Genomic DNA, 18,702 nt, shown 5'->3' with positions numbered 1-18,702 from the left:
GGGAATGGCGGAGGCAGGAATGGCTCTGGTGGGAAAATCCCAGCTCCCACATTCCCACATTTTCATTGGAGAGATTTTTTTGGCAGTTTATTCCAATCCGACCGAGCAAAATCTGGGAAAAGTCCTGGAAAATCCCAAGAGCTGGAATTCAGGCCAGCCGTGCCCTTGGAGCCGGGAGAGGCCGGAGCAAATCCATGGATCCGCCTCCCGCTGCCAGGCAGCAGCAAATGGATTCATTGATCCCTCAGAAACAGGGAATTATGGATTTGCTGCCGCGCCGGGACAACGCGGAGCCTCTGGAATTGCACAATTCCTCCCAGCGGGAATCTCCAGAGCCATGGCACCGGGAATCCTGGAATGGTTTGGGTGGGAAGGGACTTCCAATCCCATCCCAATCCCATCCCAATCCCATCCCAATCCCATCCCAATCCCATCCCAATCCCATCCCAATCCCATCCCATTCCAAGGGCAGGGACTCCAGGAAGGGTCTCCCTTCCCTTTTCCATCCCCAACTTCCATAAAAATCCCTCGGGATGGATTCTGGGCCTCCTTGATCCCAGAATCCCGGAATGGTTTGGGTGGGAAGGGACCTCAAATCCCATCCCATTCCAATCCCACCATCCCAGGCTGCTCCATCCTTTCCTTGGACATTCCAGGGATCCAGGGGCAGCCCCAGCTGCTCCGGCAATCCCAGCCCAGCCAGGAATTCCTCATTCCCAAAATCCCACCCCAAGCTGCCTTTCCCAGGGAATCCCATCCCTTTGAATCCCAGAGAATCCAACATTTCCCTGCCCAAGGGACCAGACGGAGCCACAAATCCCGGGAGAGCCCCACCCTGGGACACAGAGGCAGCGCCTCTACTTTTCCAAGGAAAACCTCAATACTGAACACATGGAAGAGCAGGAATTCCCAGGAACTGAAGCAGGAATTCCTAAAAACTGAAGCAGGAATTCTTAAAAACTGAAGGAGAAATTCCCAGAAACTGAAGAGGAAATTCCCAGAAGCGGAAGCAGAAATTCCCTGGATTTGAAGGAGAAACCCCCACAGGAGCTGAGGCGGGAATTCCCAGAAACTGAAGCAGAAATTCCCAGGAACCAAAACAGAAATTCCCAGGATTTGAAGCAGAGACCCCACAGAAACCACAGCAGGAATTCCCCGGGAATTGGAGCAGGAATTCCCCCAAAACCAGGAATTCACAGAAACCAAAGCAGGATTTCCGCAGGAATTGAAGGAGGAATTCCCAGGATTTGAAGCAGAAATTCCCAGAAACTGAAACGAGAATTCCACAGGAACTGAAACCGGAATTCCCCAGCTCCCAAACCTTACGGAATCTCCGTGCTGAATTCCAGCGGTTCCCTGGATGACCCTGTTCTGGGAATGATCCCTGCCCGTTATCCCGACGTTCCCGCAGCTCCGGTACCGTTCCCGAGGCTCTCCGGGTGTCCCGGTGTCCCCGTGCCAGCCGGGATCCCATCCCTGCTCCCGCTCCCTCTGGATCCAGCTCCAATCCCAGCCTTTTTTCCCGGGAGCTGCTCCAATCCCAGCTTTTCCCGGGAAAGGTCGATCCGTGCCCGCTGCGCCGGCAGCACTCCAGCGGGCACGGAATGAGGATGGATTGGCTGGAATTGTCCCCTTGGCTCCTACCCGGCATTCCCAAATATCCATGGGAAAGGAAAAGGCCAAGGAAAGGCTCCTTCCCAAAATCCCACGGGTGCTGGGAAAGCAGCAGCGCGAGGGAAAGGGAAAAAGGGAAAAAGGGAAAAAGGGAAAAGGGAAAAGGGAAAAAGGGAAAAAGGGAAAAAAGGGGAAAAGGGAAAAAAGGGGAAAAGGGAAAAAGGGAAAAAAGGGGAAAAGGGAAAAGGGAAAAGGGAAAAGGAAAAAGGGAAAAGAAAAAAGGGAAAAGGGAAAAGGGAAAAGGGAAAAGGGAAAAGAAAAAAGGGAAAAGGGAAAAAAGGGGAAAAGGAAAAAGGGAAAAGGGAAAAAGGGAAAAGGGAAAAGGGAAAAGGGAAAAAGGGAAAAAGGGGAAAAGGGAAAAGGGAAAAGGGAAAAAGGGAAAAAGGGGAAAAGGGAAAAGGGAAAAAGGGAAAAGGGAAAAAGGGAAAAGGGAAAAAGGGAGAAGGGAAAAGGGAAAAAGGGAAAAAGGGAAAAGGAAAAAGGGAAAAGGGGGAAAAAGAGGAAAAAAGGGAAAAATGGGGGAAAAGCAGGGGGGAAGGGAAAAAGGGGGGAGATTGAGAAAATGGGGAAAAAAGGGGGAAAAGGGAAATGAAAAAATGGGAAAAGGGGAAAAGGGGAAAAAAGGAAAAGGGGAGAAAGGGAAAAAGGGAAAAAGGGAAAAAGGGAAAAAGGGAAAAAGGGAAAAAGGGAAAAGCTCCTTCCCAAAATCCCAGCAGCTTGGAAAAAGGGAAAGGGAAAAGGAGAAGGAATCCCCAATCCCGGATTTCAGCACCCCACGGATGCGCTTCCTGCTCAATCCCACCCCGTGGAATAAAATCCAAGGAAATCTGGATAAAATCCCACAAAATCCCAGCGCCAAAATCTGCTCTTATTCTGCTTTTGGCAGCGGGAGTGCTGGGATTCCTTGGGATATCCCGGAATTCCGGGGCTGGGCGGGTTTCCTGGGCTTTTCCAGGTGAATTCCATGGGAATTCCATGGGAATTCCGTGGGAATTCGGGGCTGAGCTCTGCTCCCATTCTGGTTTTGGTGCTGCTTTGATGGGAAGCTGGGATTCCTTGGGATATCCCGGAATTCCAGGGCTGGACGGGTTTCCTGGGCTTTTCCAGGTGAATTCCATGGGAATTCCATGGGAATTCCGCGGGAATTCGGGGCTGAGCTCCGCTCCCATTCTGGTTTTGGTGCTGCTTTGATGGGAAGCTGGGATTCCTTGGGATATCCCGGAATTCCGGGGCCGGGGGCGTTTCCCGGGGTTTTCCAGGTGAATTCCAGGTGAATTCCATGGGAATTCCATGGGAATTCCGCGGGAATTCCGCGGGATGTGGGCTCACCTTGGTGTGCAGCTTGGCGAACTGCTTGTCGTCCAGCAGCGGCTGGGAATACACGCGGCGCTTGTAGCGGAACTGCCGAGATAAGGGATTGATAAGGGATTGATAAGGGATTGATAAGGGATTGATAAGGGATTGATAAGGGATTGATAAGGGATTGATTGATAAGGGATTTATGAGAGATTGATAAGGGATTGATAAGGGATTGATAAGGGATTGATGAGGGATTGATTGATAAGGGATTGATGAGAGATTGATAAGGGATTGATTGATAAGGGATTGATTGATAAGGGATTGATGAGAGATTGATAAGGGATTGATGAGGGATTGATGAGGGATTGATAAGGGATTGATAAGGGATTGATTGATAAGGGATTAATGAGAGATTGATAAGGCATTGATAAGGGATTGATAAGGGATTGATTGATAAGGGATTGATGAGAGATTGATAAGGCATTGATAAGGGATTGATAAGGGATTGATTGATAAGGGATTGATGAGAGATTGATAAGGGATTGATAAGGGATTGATAAGGGATTGATGAGAGATTGATAAGGGATTGATAGGAGATTGATAAGGGATTGGTAAGGGATTGATAAGGGATTGATAAGGGATTGATGAGAGATTGATAAGAGATTGATAAGGGATTGAGATTGATAAGGGATTGATGAGAGATTGATGAGAGATTGATAAGAGATTGATAAGAGATTGATGAGAGATTGATGAGAGATTGATAAGGGATTGATAATGGATTGATAAGGGGTTGATAAGGGATTGATATTAAATAGGAGATAAATATGAGAGAAGAGATAGGAGATAAGCAGAGATAAAGGAATATGAGATAAGGAAATATTTCATTAGAGATAAAGGGAGATAAGAGAGGAGAGGGAATGGAGATAAGGAATAAAGGAAATAAGGAAAAGGAAAAGGAAAAGGAAAAGGAAAAGGAAAAGGAAAAGGAAAAGGAAAAGGAAAAGGAAAAGGAAAAGGAAAAGGAAAAGGAAAAGGAAAAGGAAAAGGAAAAGGAAAAGGAGAAAGGAGAAGGAAAAGGAAAAGGAAAAGGAAAAGGAAAAGGAAAAGGAAAAGGAAAAGGAGAAGGAGAAGGAAAAGGAAAAGGAAAAGGAAAAGGAAAAGGAAAAGGAAAAGGAAAAGGAAAAGGAAAAGGAAAAGGAAAAGGAAAAGGAAAAGGAAAAGGAGAAGGAGAAGGAAAAGGAAAAGGAAAAGGAGAAGGAGAAGGAGAAGGAAAAGGAAAAGGAAAAGGAAAAGGAAAAGGAAAAGGAGAAGGAGAAGGAAAAGGAAAAGAAAAGGAAAAGGAAAAGGAAAAGGAAAAGGAAAAGGAGAAGGAGAAGGAAAGGAAAAGGAAAAGGAAAAGGAAAAGGAAAAGGAAAAGGAAAAGGAAAAGGAAAGGAAAAGGGAAAGGAAGGAAAAGGGAAAGGAGAAGGGAAAGGGAAAGGAAAGGGAAAGGGAAAGGAAAGGAAAGGAAAAGGAAAAGGAAAAGGAAAAGGAAAAGGAAAAGGAAAAGGAAAAGGAAAAGGAAAAGGAAAAGGAAAAGGAAAGGAAAGGGAAAGGAGAAGGAAAAGGAAAGGAGAAGGCGAAGGGAAAGGAAAGGGAAAGGGAAAGGGAAAGGAAAGGGAAAGGGAAAGGGAGAAGGGAAAGGGAAGGAAAGGGAAAGGAAAGAAAAGGAAAAGGAGAAGGAGGGATAAAGAGCCATACAAAGATAAGAGAAATCCGAGAACGAATTGTGAATGTGAAAAGATAAAGAGAAAAGAGATGAGAAAAGAGCCAAGGGAATATGAGATGAAGTAAAGATAAGATAAATATAATATAAATATAAATATAATATACATATAAATATAATATAAATATAAATATAAATATAAATATAAATATAAATATAAATATATAATATAAATATAAATATAAATATAAATATAAATATAAATATAAATATAAATATAAATATAAATATAAATATAAATATAAATATAAATATAAATATAAATATAAATATAAATATAAATAAAGATAAACTCAAGACAAGAGAAGTGATAAGAGACATACAAAGAAAAGAGATAATATATATTATAATAAAATAACATATAATAAAAATAGAATCTTATAAAATATAATAAAACTGAATAAAACAAAATGAAAGAAAAAATATGACAAAATTAAATTAAAATGCCATAAAATTAAAAGAAAATAAATTTAAAAAAATAAGTAAAATTAAAGGAAATGAAAGTGAAGAAAAATAAAAATAAAATAGATAACATAAAATTAAATAACAATAAATTGAAGTTAAATTAAATGAAACAAAATAAAACAAAATACAAAAATAAAACAAAATACAAAAATAAAACACAATTTTAAAATAAAATAAAATAAAATAAAATAAAATAAATTGAAGCTAAATTCAATTGAATTATTAAAATTAAAATAAAACATAATAAAGCAACATTATATATTTTAAAACCCAAAATGAAACAAAAAAAAAAAATTAAAATAAAATAACGAAATTACATTAAAATAAATTAAAACAAAATAAAAAAATAATAAAATAAAATGGATAAAATAACAAAACTAAAATAAATTAAATTAAGATAAAAATTCAGATAAATTAAGATAAAAATTCAGAAAATTTCATTACGATAAATCAAGGTAAAAATTCAGATAAATTAAGATAAAAATTAAGATAAATTAGTTACGATAAATTAAGATAAAAATTCAGATTAATTACGATAAATTAAGATAAAAATTCAGATAAATTAATTGCGATAAATTAAGATAAGAAATTAAAATAAAAATTCAGATAAATTAATTGCGATAAATTAAGATAAAAATTAAGATAAAAATTGAGATAAATTCATTCCAATAAATCAAGATAACAATTAATTACGTTAAATTCAGATAAGTTACTTACGATAAATCAAGATAATAATTCAGATAATTTAATCACGTTAAATTCAGTTAAGTTACTTACGGTAAATCCGGATAACAATCCAGATAAATTAATTACATTAAATTCAGATTAGTTACTTACGGTAAATCAGGATAACAATCCAGATAAATTAATGACGATGAATTCAGATAAGTTACTTACGATAAATCAGGATAACAATCCAGATAAATTAATTACGTTAAATTCAGATAAATTACTTACGGTAAATCCGGTTAACAATCCAGATCAATTAATGACGCTGAATCGAGATACGTTACTTACGGTAAATCCGGATAACAATCCGGATAAATTAATGACGATGAATTCAGATACATTAGTTACGATAAGTCCGGATAACAATCCGGATAATTTAATCACGTTAAATTCAGATACGTTACTTACGGTAAATCCGGTTAACAATCCAGATCAATTAATTACATTAAATTCAGATAAGTTACTTATGATAAATCAGGACAACAATCCAGATAAATTAATCATGTTAAGTTCAGATACATTAGTTAGGATAAATCAGGATGACAATTCAGATAAATTAATCACGTTAAATTCAGATAAGTTACTTACGATAAATCAGGATAACAATCCAGATAATTTGATTCCGTTAAATTCAGATACATTACTTATGATAAATCGGGATAACAATCCAGATAAATTAATTACGTTAAGTTCAGATAAGTTACTTACGATAAGTCCGGATAACAACCCAGATAATTTAATCACCTTAAGTCCAGACACATCACTTACGATAAACCATGATAACAATCCGGATAAATGAATCCCGCTAAGTTCGGATACATTAATTAGCACAAACCAGGATAACAATCCGGATAAATGAATCCCGCTAAGTTCAGACCCATCACTTACGATAAATCAGGATAACAATCCGGATAAATGAATCCCGCTAAGTTCAGACACATCACTTACGGTAAATCCGGATAACAATCCGGATCATTCAATGACGCTAGGTTCAGACACATCACTTACGATAAGTCCGGATAACAATCCGGATCATTCAATGACGCTAAGTTCAGACCCATCACTTACGATAAATCAGGATAACAATGGAGATAATTCAATGACGCTAAGTTCAGACCCATCACTTACGGTAAATCCGGATAACAATCCGGATCATTCAATGACGCTAAGTTCAGACCCATCACTTACGGTAAATCCGGATAACAATCCGGATCATTCAATGACCCTGAGTTCAGACCCATCACTTACGATAAGTCCGGATAACAATCCGGATAACAATCCGGATCATTCAATGGACACATCACTTACGATAAATCAGGATAACAATCCGGATAAATGAATCCCGCTAAGTTCAGACACATCACTTACGGTAAATCCGGATAACAATCCGGATCATTCAATGACCCTGAGTTCAGACCCATCACTTACGATAAGTCCGGATAACAATCCGGATAACAATCCGGATCATTCAATGACCCTGAGTTCAGACCCATCACTTACGATAAATCAGGATAACAATCCGGATAACAATCCGGATCATTCAATGACCCTAAGTTCAGACCCATCACTTACGATAAATCAGGATAACAATCCGGATCATTCAATGACGCTAAGTTCAGACCCATCACTTACGATAAGTCCGGATAACAATCCGGATAACAATCCGGATCATTCAATGACGCTAAGTTCAGACCCATCACTTACGATAAATCAGGATAACAATCCGGATAAATGAATCCCGCTAAGTTCAGACCCATCACTTACGATAAATCAGGATAACAATCCGGATCATTCAATGGACACATCACTTACGATAAATCAGGATAACAATCCGGATAAATGAATCCCGCTAAGTTCAGACACATCACTTACGGTAAATCCGGATAACAATCCGGATCATTCAATGACGCTAGGTTCAGACACATCACTTACGATAAGTCCGGATAACAATCCGGATCATTCAATGACGCTAAGTTCAGACCCATCACTTACGGTAAATCCGGATAACAATCCAGATAACAATCCGGATCATTCAATGACCCTGAGTTCAGACCCATCACTTACGATAAATCAGGATAACAATCCGGATAACAATCCGGATCATTCAATGACCCATCACTGCCCACCCAGCATGTTCACCCGGACGAACCCGCACACGCCCGCGGGCTCACCTCGAGGCCGGGCGGCGCGGGGCCGGCTCCCAGCGGGTACTCGCGCAGCAGCCGCTCCTCGTCCAGGAACTTGGCGGCGCGGCCGCGGGCCGCGGGCTGGAACAGGCCGTAGTTGAGCGCGTCCGGCAGGCCGGGGCTCAGCGCGCACAGCAGCCGCTGCTTGGCCGCCCACACCGGCTGCGCGGGGCTCAGCCGCAGGCACTTCTGCGGAGAGGGGAGAGGCACGGTGAGGTGCGGTGTGGGGTGGGGAGGTGGGGTGGGGGTGTGGGGTGTGGGATGTGGGATGTGGGGTGGGGAGGTGGGAGGTGGGATGTGGGATATGGGATGTGGGATGTGGGATGGGGGATGTGGGATGTGGGATGTGGGGTGGGGAGGTGGGAGGTGGGATGTGGGATATGGGATGTGGGATGTGGGGTGTGGGGTGTGGGATGGGGATGTGGGATGTGGGATGTGGGATGGGGATGTGGGATGTGGGATGTGGGATGGGGATGTGGGATGTGGGATGTGGGATGGGGATGTGGGATGTGGGATGTGGGATGTGGAGTGTGGGATGGGGGATGTGGGACGGGGGATGTGGGATGTGGGATGTGGGATGGGGGTGTGGGATGTGGGATGGGGGATGGGGGATGTGGGATGGGGGTGTGGGATGTGGGATGTGGGATGTGGGATGGGGGTGTGGGATGGGGATGTGGGATGTGGGATGTGGGATGGGGGTGTGGGATGTGGGATGTGGGATGGGGGATGGGGATGTGGGATGTGGGATGTGGGATGGGGATGTGGGATGTGGGATGTGGGATGTGGGATGGGGGTGTGGGATGGGGATGTGGGATGTGGGATGTGGGATGGGGGTGTGGGATGTGGGATGTGGGATGTGGGATGGGGATGTGGGATGTGGGATGTGGGATGGGGATGTGGGATGGGGATGTGGGATGTGGGATGGGGGATGTGGGATGTGGGATGTGGGATGGGGATGTGGGATGTGGGATGTGGGATGTGGGATGGGGATGTGGGATGTGGGATGGGGATGTGGGATGTGGGATGGGGGATGTGGGATGTGGGATGGGGGTGTGGGATGTGGGATGGGGATGTGGGATGTGGGATGTGGGATGGGGATGGGGGGTGTGGGGTGTGGGATGTGGGATGTGGGATGGGGGATGTGGGATGGGGGATGTGGGATGTGGGATGGGGGATGTGGGATGGGGATGTGGGATGTGGGATGTGGGATGGGGGATGTGGGATGGGGGATGTGGGATGTGGGATGTGGGATGTGGGATGGGGGATGTGGGATGGGGATGTGGGATGTGGGATGTGGGATGGGGGTGTGGGATGGGGATGTGGGATGTGGGATGGGGATGGGGGATGGGGGATGTGGGATGGGGAGGTGGGATGTGGGATGGGGATGGGGGATGGGGGATGTGGGATGGGGATGGGGGATGGGGATGTGGGATGGGGAGGTGGGATGTGGGATGGGGGATGGGGATGTGGGATGGGGGATGTGGGATGGGGAGGTGGGATGGGGATGTGGGATGGGGAGGTGGGATGGGGATGTGGGATGGGGAGGTGGGATGTGGGATGGGGGATGGGGATGTGGGATGTGGGATGTGGGATGTGGGATGGGGATGGGGGATGGGGGATGTGGGATGGGGATGGGGGATGTGGGATGGGGGATGTGGGATGTGGGATGGGGGTGTGGGATGGGGATGTGGGATGTGGGATGGGGATGTGGGATATGGGATGGGGGATGGGGATGTGGGATATGGGATGGGGATGGGGATGTGGGATGTGGGATGGGGAGGTGGGATGGGGGATGTGGGATGGGGAGGTGGGATGTGGGATGTGGGGATGGGGGGTGTGGGATGGGGAGGTGGGATGGGGATGGGGGGTGTGGGATGTGGGATGGGGGATGTGGATGTGGGATGTGGGATGGGGGATGTGGGATGTGGGATGTGGGATGTGGGATGGGGAGGTGGGATGGGGAGGTGGGATGGGGATGTGGGATGTGGGATGGGGATGGGGGATGTGGGATGTGGATGTGGGATGTGGGATGTGGGATGGGGATGTGGGATGTGGGGTGTGGGATGTGGGATGTGGGATGGGGATGTGGGATGGGGATGTGGGATGTGGGGTGTGGGATGTGGGATGTGGATGTGGGATGTGGGATGTGGGACGGGGGATGTGGGATGGGGAGGTGGGATGGGGAGGTGGGATGGGGATGTGGGATGTGGGATGGGGATGGGGGATGTGGGATGTGGATGTGGGATGTGGGATGTGGGATGGGGATGTGGGATGTGGGGTGTGGGATGTGGGATGTGGGATGGGGATGTGGGATGGGGATGTGGGATGTGGGGTGTGGGATGTGGGATGTGGATGTGGGATGTGGGATGTGGGATGGGGATGTGGGATGTGGGGTGTGGGATGTGGGATGTGGGGTGTGGGATGTGGGATGGGGATGTGGGGATGGGAGTGCGGGAATGACAGGAATGGGAATGTGGGAATAGAGGGAATAGGAATGGCAGGAATGGTGGGAATGGGAATAGGAGGAATAGCGGGAATGGGAATAGCAGGAATAGCAGGAATGGGATTGCAGGAATAGTGGGAATGGGAGTGACGTGAATGGTGGGAATGGGAATGTGGGAATAGCGGGAATTGGAATGCGGGAATAGCGAGAATGGGAATGTGAGAAGCGCGGGAACGGGATACGGTGTTCATGGGGATGGGGGAATGGGGGAGTGAAAGGGGGAGTTGGGGTTTGTGCAGTTCAGACCTATGGAAAATCAGGAATTCCCAAGTTTTCCGGATTTTTTGCTTTTAAAAAATGAAAACAATTGGGTGTTGCCATTGTGGATTCCAAAGGGAAACAGAGGGAGAACGTGGGAATTCACTGCGTTGTTCTTCAGGGAATGGGGGGATGAGGGAGGGAAGGGGGAGAGTTGGGGTTTGGAAGGGGAAGAGCTATGGAAAATTAGGAATTCCCAAGTTTTTATGGCTAAATTGTTTAAAAAAATCCCCAAAAATTGGGTGTTCCCACTGTGAATTCCAGAAGGAAATCCGTGGGCAAACACAGACATAAAATGGGAATTCACCGGGTTCTCCAGGGAATGCAAGAAAAAAAGGAGGGAAAAGGTTTGTGGGATTCAGGGAGGAATCCCACAGATCTATGGGAAGTCCAGAATTCCCAAGTTTTCTTGATGCCTTTAATTTAAAAAATGGGAAAAAATGGGTGTTCCCGTTGTGGATTCCAAAGGGAAATCCATAGGGAAACAGAAGGATGAAACGGGAATCCATCAAGCTTTCCATGGGAATGGGAGAAGAGAGGGAGGGAAAGGGGGGAGTTGAGGTCTGGGGCTTCCGGGAGAGGGGAATCGATGGGAAATGGGGAATTCCCAAGTTTTCCTGATTTTTGTAAAATTAAAAAAGGAAGAAACAAACGACAATGGATCCGTGTCTGTCCCTGAGGAATTGCCACGCTCCGGGCACGGATCCGGACACGGATTTGGGAGTGGATCCGGGCATGGATCCCAAAATGGATCCCAGCATGGATTCAGGATTGGAACCCAACATGGATCCTGGCATGGATTTGGGAATGGATCCTGACACGGATCCCGACATGGATTTGGGAATGGAACCCAACATGGATCCTGACATGGATTTGGGAATGGATCCTGACACGGATCCGGACATGGATTTGGGAATGGATCCGGGTATGGATCCCGACATGGATTCAGGAATGGATCCTGACACGGATCCCGACATGGATTTGGGAATGGAACCCAACATGGATCCTGACATGGATTTGGGAATGGATCCTGACACGGATCCGGACATGGATTTGGGAATGGATCCGGGCATGGATCCTGACATGGATTTGGGAATGGATCCTGACACGGATCCCGACATGGATTCAGGATTGGAACCCAACATGGATCCTGACATGGATTTGGGAATGGATCCTGACACGGATCCCGACATGGATTCAGGATTGGAACCCAACATGGATCCTGGCATGGATTTGGGAATGGATCCTGACACGGATCCTGACATGGATTCAGGAATGGATCCTGACATGGATCCCGACATGGATTCGGGAATGGATCCGGGCATGGATCTGGACATGGATCCTGACACGGATCTGAGCATGGATCTGGACACAGATTCAGGAATGGACCTGGGCATGGATCCCAACATGGATCCATGGATCCTGGCATGGATTTGGGAATGGATCCCAACGTGGATTTGGGAATGGATCCCAACGTGGATTTGGGAAAGGATCTGGGCACAGATCCAGACAGGCATTCGGGAATGGATCCCGACACGGATCCCGACACGGATCCTCCTAAAACTGGGACAAAGTTCCAGCCCCAGTCCAGGCCCAGGGAACATTCCCGGCATTCCTCCAAGGATTCTCTCTGGATTTCTCCCAGGATCCTGGCTTTTCTTCCCAATTACTCCTTCCAAGCCATTCCAGCAGCATTCCCATGCCCACGGGGTGGAAAATCCCATGGGCTTCTCCTGGATTTCCGTGGGTTGGCAGGAGAAGGGATCAGAGCCACAGGATTGGGAATATCCATGGGAATTCCCACCTGGAGATCCCAAATCCCACCCTGGGCCAGGCTGGATGTCACCATTCCCATCATTCCCGACCACAATCCTGGGAAGGAGTTGGGATTTTCAGATATCCAGGGAAAAGCAATCCTGGAGGAGAGGAGGAATCCACAGGAATTTTTTTTTCCACTCTCCAAAGTCAAACTGGGACCGGTTTGCGGAGCCAGCTGGGAAAAAAAAAAAAAAAAAAAAAAAGCAGGAATTTTGGGGCTTAGATCATTTCCTGAGGGAAATCCCAGCCCTGACATTCCCGGAGTTCAATTCCATGCTGGGAGAAGCCGTTTCCAGCAAAAAAAAATTGGGATAAGGGTGGGAGGGAGGATCCAGGAAGCACCTGGAGTTCCTGGAGCCAGAAAAACAAAGGATTTGGGATTTTCCATTGAATCGGAGGCTGATCCATCGGGAAGGGCGTTGGATGTTGTGTCATCCCACAAAACCCAATCCCAAAATCCCGTCCGGTGATTCATGGTTCAAAACTCCATCCGAAAATCCCAGCTCCGTCCAGAATTCCCAACTTTCTGCAGCACTGACAGCCCCGGTCACGCCAATATTCCCAAAGTCTCCAGAACCTTGGAATGTTTCCAGGGAATCCGCTCCCCCCATCCCACCCAGGGCTTCCCATGGGATTTGCTCCATCAGTTTTCTGGGATAAAGGTTCCCCACAAGGACAACCATCAGGAATTCCAAGAAAACACCGTAATTCCCTGGAAAAGCCTTCCCAGTCCATCCCTGGCAGCTCTTGATCCAATGGATTGAGGCTGGAATTTTCCCTTGGGAAGAAGCACCAGCATGGCCCTTGCCTCACTTTTCCAGGATTTTTCCGGGATTTTTCCCAATCCCACAGGAATTCCAGGATCTACTGGATCTTTGCTCCCTCCTCTCCTGCTTCCCAAAATTCCTTCCCGAATTTTGAACACCTTAACTTTGGAATGTTCTCCCTCCTTTCCTCAGCGCTTTCCCAAACAAATCCCCAAGTCAGCCTCAGGAATTTTTCCCATTCCAAGCTCCTTCCCTTCCCGCTGGAGTTGCTCCAGCCCTTCCAGAAATTCTTGGAATTCAGCTCCAGTGGGAGCCTCTGGAAGTGGCCGCTCCGGAACTTTTAATTCAATCCAAATAAACCCTGGAATTTCCCGGAATTCCCATCCTTTATATCCAATCCTATTCAAGATTCCAAACCCATTTGGCCGTCACATCCCCAGGAAAACCCAATGGTTAAACTTCCCCAGGAATTCTTTCCTGGATTTCCCAGATTTCCATGGAAAATCCCAGATTCCCTCTTGCTCTTTAGGAGTTGAAGGCGGCTCCTTCCCAGAAAATTCCTTTTCCCTATGGAATCACCACTTGGAATGCCATCATTCCTCCCTCCTCATCCTCTCCATCCCTCCAATCCAGGTGGGAATTCCCGGCAGGAATTCCCACAGGAATTCCTTGGAAACTCCAGCACTCACCAGCTGCTCCATCCCGGAGTGAAAATTCCCAACTTTTCCCACTGGTGACTCCGTCTTTTCCTTGTCCTCCCTCTGTGTTCCCTCGGAGCATCCGAGGGGACAGAATCCCATGGGTGGGGCATCCCTGTTTTCCATGGATGGGGCATCCCTGTTTTCCATGGATGGGGCATCCCTGTTTTCCATGGATCCCCTGGAAGCGGCCGCTCCGGAGCTTTGAATCCCAAGCCAAAGAAATCCCGGGAATGTTGATAAATTTATCCAACCACTCCCCTCCGGATCAATCCTGCTGGGATTGGCCTGACACTTCCAGGGGCCGTTCCCAGGAAATTCCAGTCTCCAGCTCCACACTCAGATTCCCAGGAAAAACCCGGAATTCCGAGCTGGGAAATAAAGGGGAACGAAGGGGGAATTTTCCCTCTTATCCGTGTTTTATCCGGTTAAAATCGGGATTTTCCTTCTGAGAATTCTGAGCTTGAATTGGAATCCCGCACATTCCTATGGAATTTTCTCTCTTGCTTCCCACAAAAAAACAAGGATCTGATTATCTAGGATGCGACAGCACCAAAAAAAAATTGTTGGGAAAACTCCGAACCGGCCAAGAAAAAACAAGGATCTGCTGCATCCATGCAAAAAAACAAACAAAAAGAAAAATCTGGGAAAACGTGGATTGAAAATGGTGTGGATAAAAATTCCAACTTTTTGCTGGAAAAATGGGAATTAACCATGGGAAAGCTGAACAATCAATGACAGGATTTTGTTTATTGCAAAATCAAATCAGGATTTGAATCCTATGAAATTCCAAGGGGGATTTAATGGGAAAGGAGGGAAAATGAGGAATTGGGCAGGAAATATGAATGAATAAAGAATTAATAAATAAATTACTAATCAATTAATATTTATTTATTGCTAATTAATAGAAGTGGGCTTGGATAATTCCTCATTTTTTAATTTTTTAGGGAATTTTTATCCAATTCCTGGCGGGACTGGATGAGTTTGGATCATCCCGGATCCCCATTGGAATCTGAAGCTCTCTAAGGATTTTTCCCACCCAAATTTTCCCGAATTCCTGATAAAATCTCCCAGAAATCATTTTCCAGGGAAAAAAGAAATCCATCATTCCCAAGGACGAGCTCATTCCTTCTCCCGCTCCTCGCTCCAGGCTTCCCTCATCCCGTAAAAAACCGGGATAGAAAAATAAAAGCCGGAATTTCCATTGATCCCCTATGGGAGCAGGAGGGGGGATTTGATTGGCTAATTAATCAACCATAATTAATTAACTGATCAATGACCCGTGAATGTCGGGATAATTGATGATCCGGGACAAAAGCGGCTCTGGAATGTTAGATTCCAACCGGGATCATCCGGAAAAATGAGTTTTAACGGCCCGGCTGAAGGAAATTTTCCATGGAAAAGCAAAATTCCTGGAGCATGGGAACGGATGAGGCTTAATTGATCCTTTTTTGGGGGGCAGTTTGAATTAATTAATTAAAAATTTCATGGATATCGCTGTGGAAAAAGCTGGAAAAGGAACGAGCTGATGGGAATGAGCCGGAGCCCGTCCCAAAGGAGCCCCGGAGCCGCCTCTGCGCCGGGCTGAGCCCAAATCCCAAATCCCAAACCCCAAATCCCAAACCCCAAACCCCAAATCCCAAACCCCAAATCCCAAACCCCAAATCCCAAACCCCAAATCCCAAATCCCAAACCCCAATCCCAAACCCCAAATCCCAAACCCCAAATCCCAAACCCCAAATCCCAAACCCCAAATCCCAAACCCCAAATCCCTAATCCCAAATCCCAAATCCCAAACCCCAAACCCCAAACCCCAAATCCCAAACCCCAAATCCCAAACCCCAAATCCCAAACCCCAAACCCCAAACCCCAAATCCCAAACCCCAAATCCCAAACCCCAAATCCCAAATCCCAAACCCCAAATCCCAAATGCCAAACCCCAAATCCCAAATCCCAAATCCCAATCCCAAACCCGAAATCCCAAATCCCAAACCCCAAATCCCAAACCCCAAATCCCAAACCCCAAATCCCAAATCCCAAACCCCAAATCCCAAATCCCAAACCCCAAATCCCAAACCCCAAATCCCAAATCCCAAACCCCAAATCCCAAATGCCAAACCCCAAATCCCAAATCCCAAATCCTGCTGGAGTTTTGCAGCCCAAATCCCAAACCCCTCTGGAGTTTTGCAGCCCAAATCCCAAATCTCTCCTGAGTTTTCCCAAATCCCTCTGGAGTTTTCCAGTCCTTTCCCAAATCCCGCTGGCGTTTTCCACCCCAAATCTCAAATCCCTCTGGAGTTTTCCAGCCCAAATCCCAAATCCCTCCAGAGTTTCCGAAATCCCGCTGGAGTTTTCCACCCCAAATCCCAAATCCCGCTGGAGTTTTCCAGGCCAAATCCCAATTGCACTGGACATTCCCAGCCCAAATCCCAAATCCCAAACCCCTAATCCTAAATCCCAAATCCCAAATCCCAAATCCCGCTGGAGTTTTCCAGCCCAAATCCCAAATCCTGCTGAAGTGTTCCAGGCCAAATCCCAATTGCACTGGACATTCCCAGCCCAAATCCCAAATCCCGCTGGAGTTTTCCAGGCCCTTCTTAAATCCCTCCAGATTTTTCCAGTCCTTTCCCAAACCCCTCTGGAGTTTTCCACCCCAAATCCCAAATCCCGCTGGAGTTTTCCAGCCCAAATCCCAAACCCCTCTGGAGTTTTCCAGCCCAAATCCCAAACCCCTCTGGAGTTTTCCAGCCCCTTCCCAGCTCCATTCCCTTCCCTGGCCGCGCTCCATCCCTTCCTTATCCCAAGGATCCAGAACTTCCCCATGGAATGTGCAAAACTCTCTCCTGTTGCTTCTTTCCCACTCTGGATCCCGAACATTCCTTAATTCCCTCATCAATTCCAGCGTCTTTTCCATGATTTCCTGCCGGGACAAACTGGCCATGGATGCAGAATTCCAGCCTTTCCTTTCCCTTTTGTATCCATGGGGTTTCCAGACCCGATCCCGTGGCATTCCTTAAACGTTATAATTCCCATTCTCCTCTGGGAATCCCATCTGTATCCCATGGGAATGAGGGAATCCTGGAATTCTTGGGATTCCCAGCAGGATTTGTGGGATTTTCCAGCCCCTCCAGGGCATTCCTGGAACTTGTGGATCCTGAGTGGGGATCAGGGCAGGAATTCCCTTCCCGATGGAAGCTGTGAACCCTTCCAAGAGTTCCTTTTCCTTCCCCATTCCCAATATTTCAGGCAATTCCCAGAATTTGGGAACCGCCGACTCCAAGATTTTGATGGCCACAAGAAACCTTCAATTTAAGGAATTATTGGGGAAAAAAAATCCCTTTTTTTCCCTTTTCCCGGTGGGCGCTGGAGCTCTTCAGTTGCTCCCACATTCCCAAGGAATCCAGCAGATGGAATTCAGAGCTGTTATTCCCAATTTTTTTTTTTTTAGGAATATTTCCAAGTGCTCAACTAATTTTCTTTTCATGCCAATTTTTCCTTGCCTCAAATGACGCAAAATTCCTCTTTATTAAGCACGGAATGAGCTTTTCCTGGAAAAAAAGGTGGAAAATGAAAAGATGGGATTGAGGTTTTCCATGAAAATTGCTTCAATGGATGCATCCAGTTCCAGCAAATCCACTTGGGAGGGGAAAAAAAGGGAATTTTGGTGGTAAAACCTTTTAAATTTATTAAATGGCAAATGTGCCGGTCATGGATTGATCCGAGTCGGATTTTCCTTGGAAAAATCCGTGGATGGGGAAGGCGCAGCAGCCCCGGTGATTTGCGGGCGGATTTTGCTGCCGGCGGATTCCTCCCGGATAAAATCGGGAATTGCTCGGATTCCGATCGATCCACTTGGTTTGATTGAGCTCATGGAGGGCGACTTTGCCCCCGGGGCAATTCCCGGGATTTGGGGTTGTGCCGGAATATTTTGGGAGGTTCTGTTGCTCGGCATCCTCTGGGATGCGCTGGGGGGAGTTGTTTGGGATAAGTGGGATTTATTTCCATGGAATTGTTCGGATTTGGGGTGGAAAAAGCCACTTAAATGCGGTGGAACTGCAGCTTTCCAAAGTTTCCTCTGGATCAGGAGTTGGAAAAGCTGGAATAGGGCTGGAAAAGCCGGGATGGGGCTGGAAAAGACAGGATGAGGCTGGAAAACCCGGGATGGCCATCCTTGGAGGAATCCAAGGAATTCCTGATTGTGGCTCTCAGGGCTCTGGGATTGGGATCAGGCCCAGCTTGGATTTGATCTTGGAATTCTTGGAATTCCAAGCCCAGGGATCCCAGGATTTATGGTTGAAGCACCTGAATCCTTCCAGGGGATTTTTGGGAATCACTCGTTTGATTCCCACCGGTTTTTGGGACACCCTCACTCCGCTCCCTCCGGATCCTCCCTCTGGATGCTCCAACGGCCACCACGGGAAAACAGCTCCCAAAAAAACCCCCAAAAAAGCCACAAAAAGCCTGGAAAAATCCGCAGGCAGCACCTGCAGGAACGGGGACGGGAAAAATGGAAATGGGGAAGAGGGAAAAAAAGCGGAGC

General features: G+C 46.5%; 1 protein-coding gene across 1 annotated transcript in view; it reads right to left on the bottom strand.

Moving 5' to 3' along the window:
* Positions 1 to 18,702, bottom strand: part of SHANK3 (SH3 and multiple ankyrin repeat domains 3) — a 146,813-nt gene that overhangs the window by 122,188 nt on the left and 5,923 nt on the right. Inside the window, exons 2-3 of the mRNA XM_077783730.1 lie at positions 8,104 to 8,307; positions 3,004 to 3,075 (exon numbers count right to left, since the gene is read on the bottom strand). Coding sequence (XP_077639856.1) covers positions 3,004 to 3,075; positions 8,104 to 8,307 — 276 coding nt within the window. The remainder of the gene's footprint in view (positions 1 to 3,003; positions 3,076 to 8,103; positions 8,308 to 18,702) is intronic.

This window comes from Lonchura striata, chromosome 5 (assembly GCF_046129695.1).
Source record: "Lonchura striata isolate bLonStr1 chromosome 5, bLonStr1.mat, whole genome shotgun sequence".
Classification (NCBI taxonomy): Eukaryota; Metazoa; Chordata; class Aves; order Passeriformes; family Estrildidae; genus Lonchura; species Lonchura striata.
This window is presented reverse-complemented; position numbering and strand designations above follow the sequence as displayed.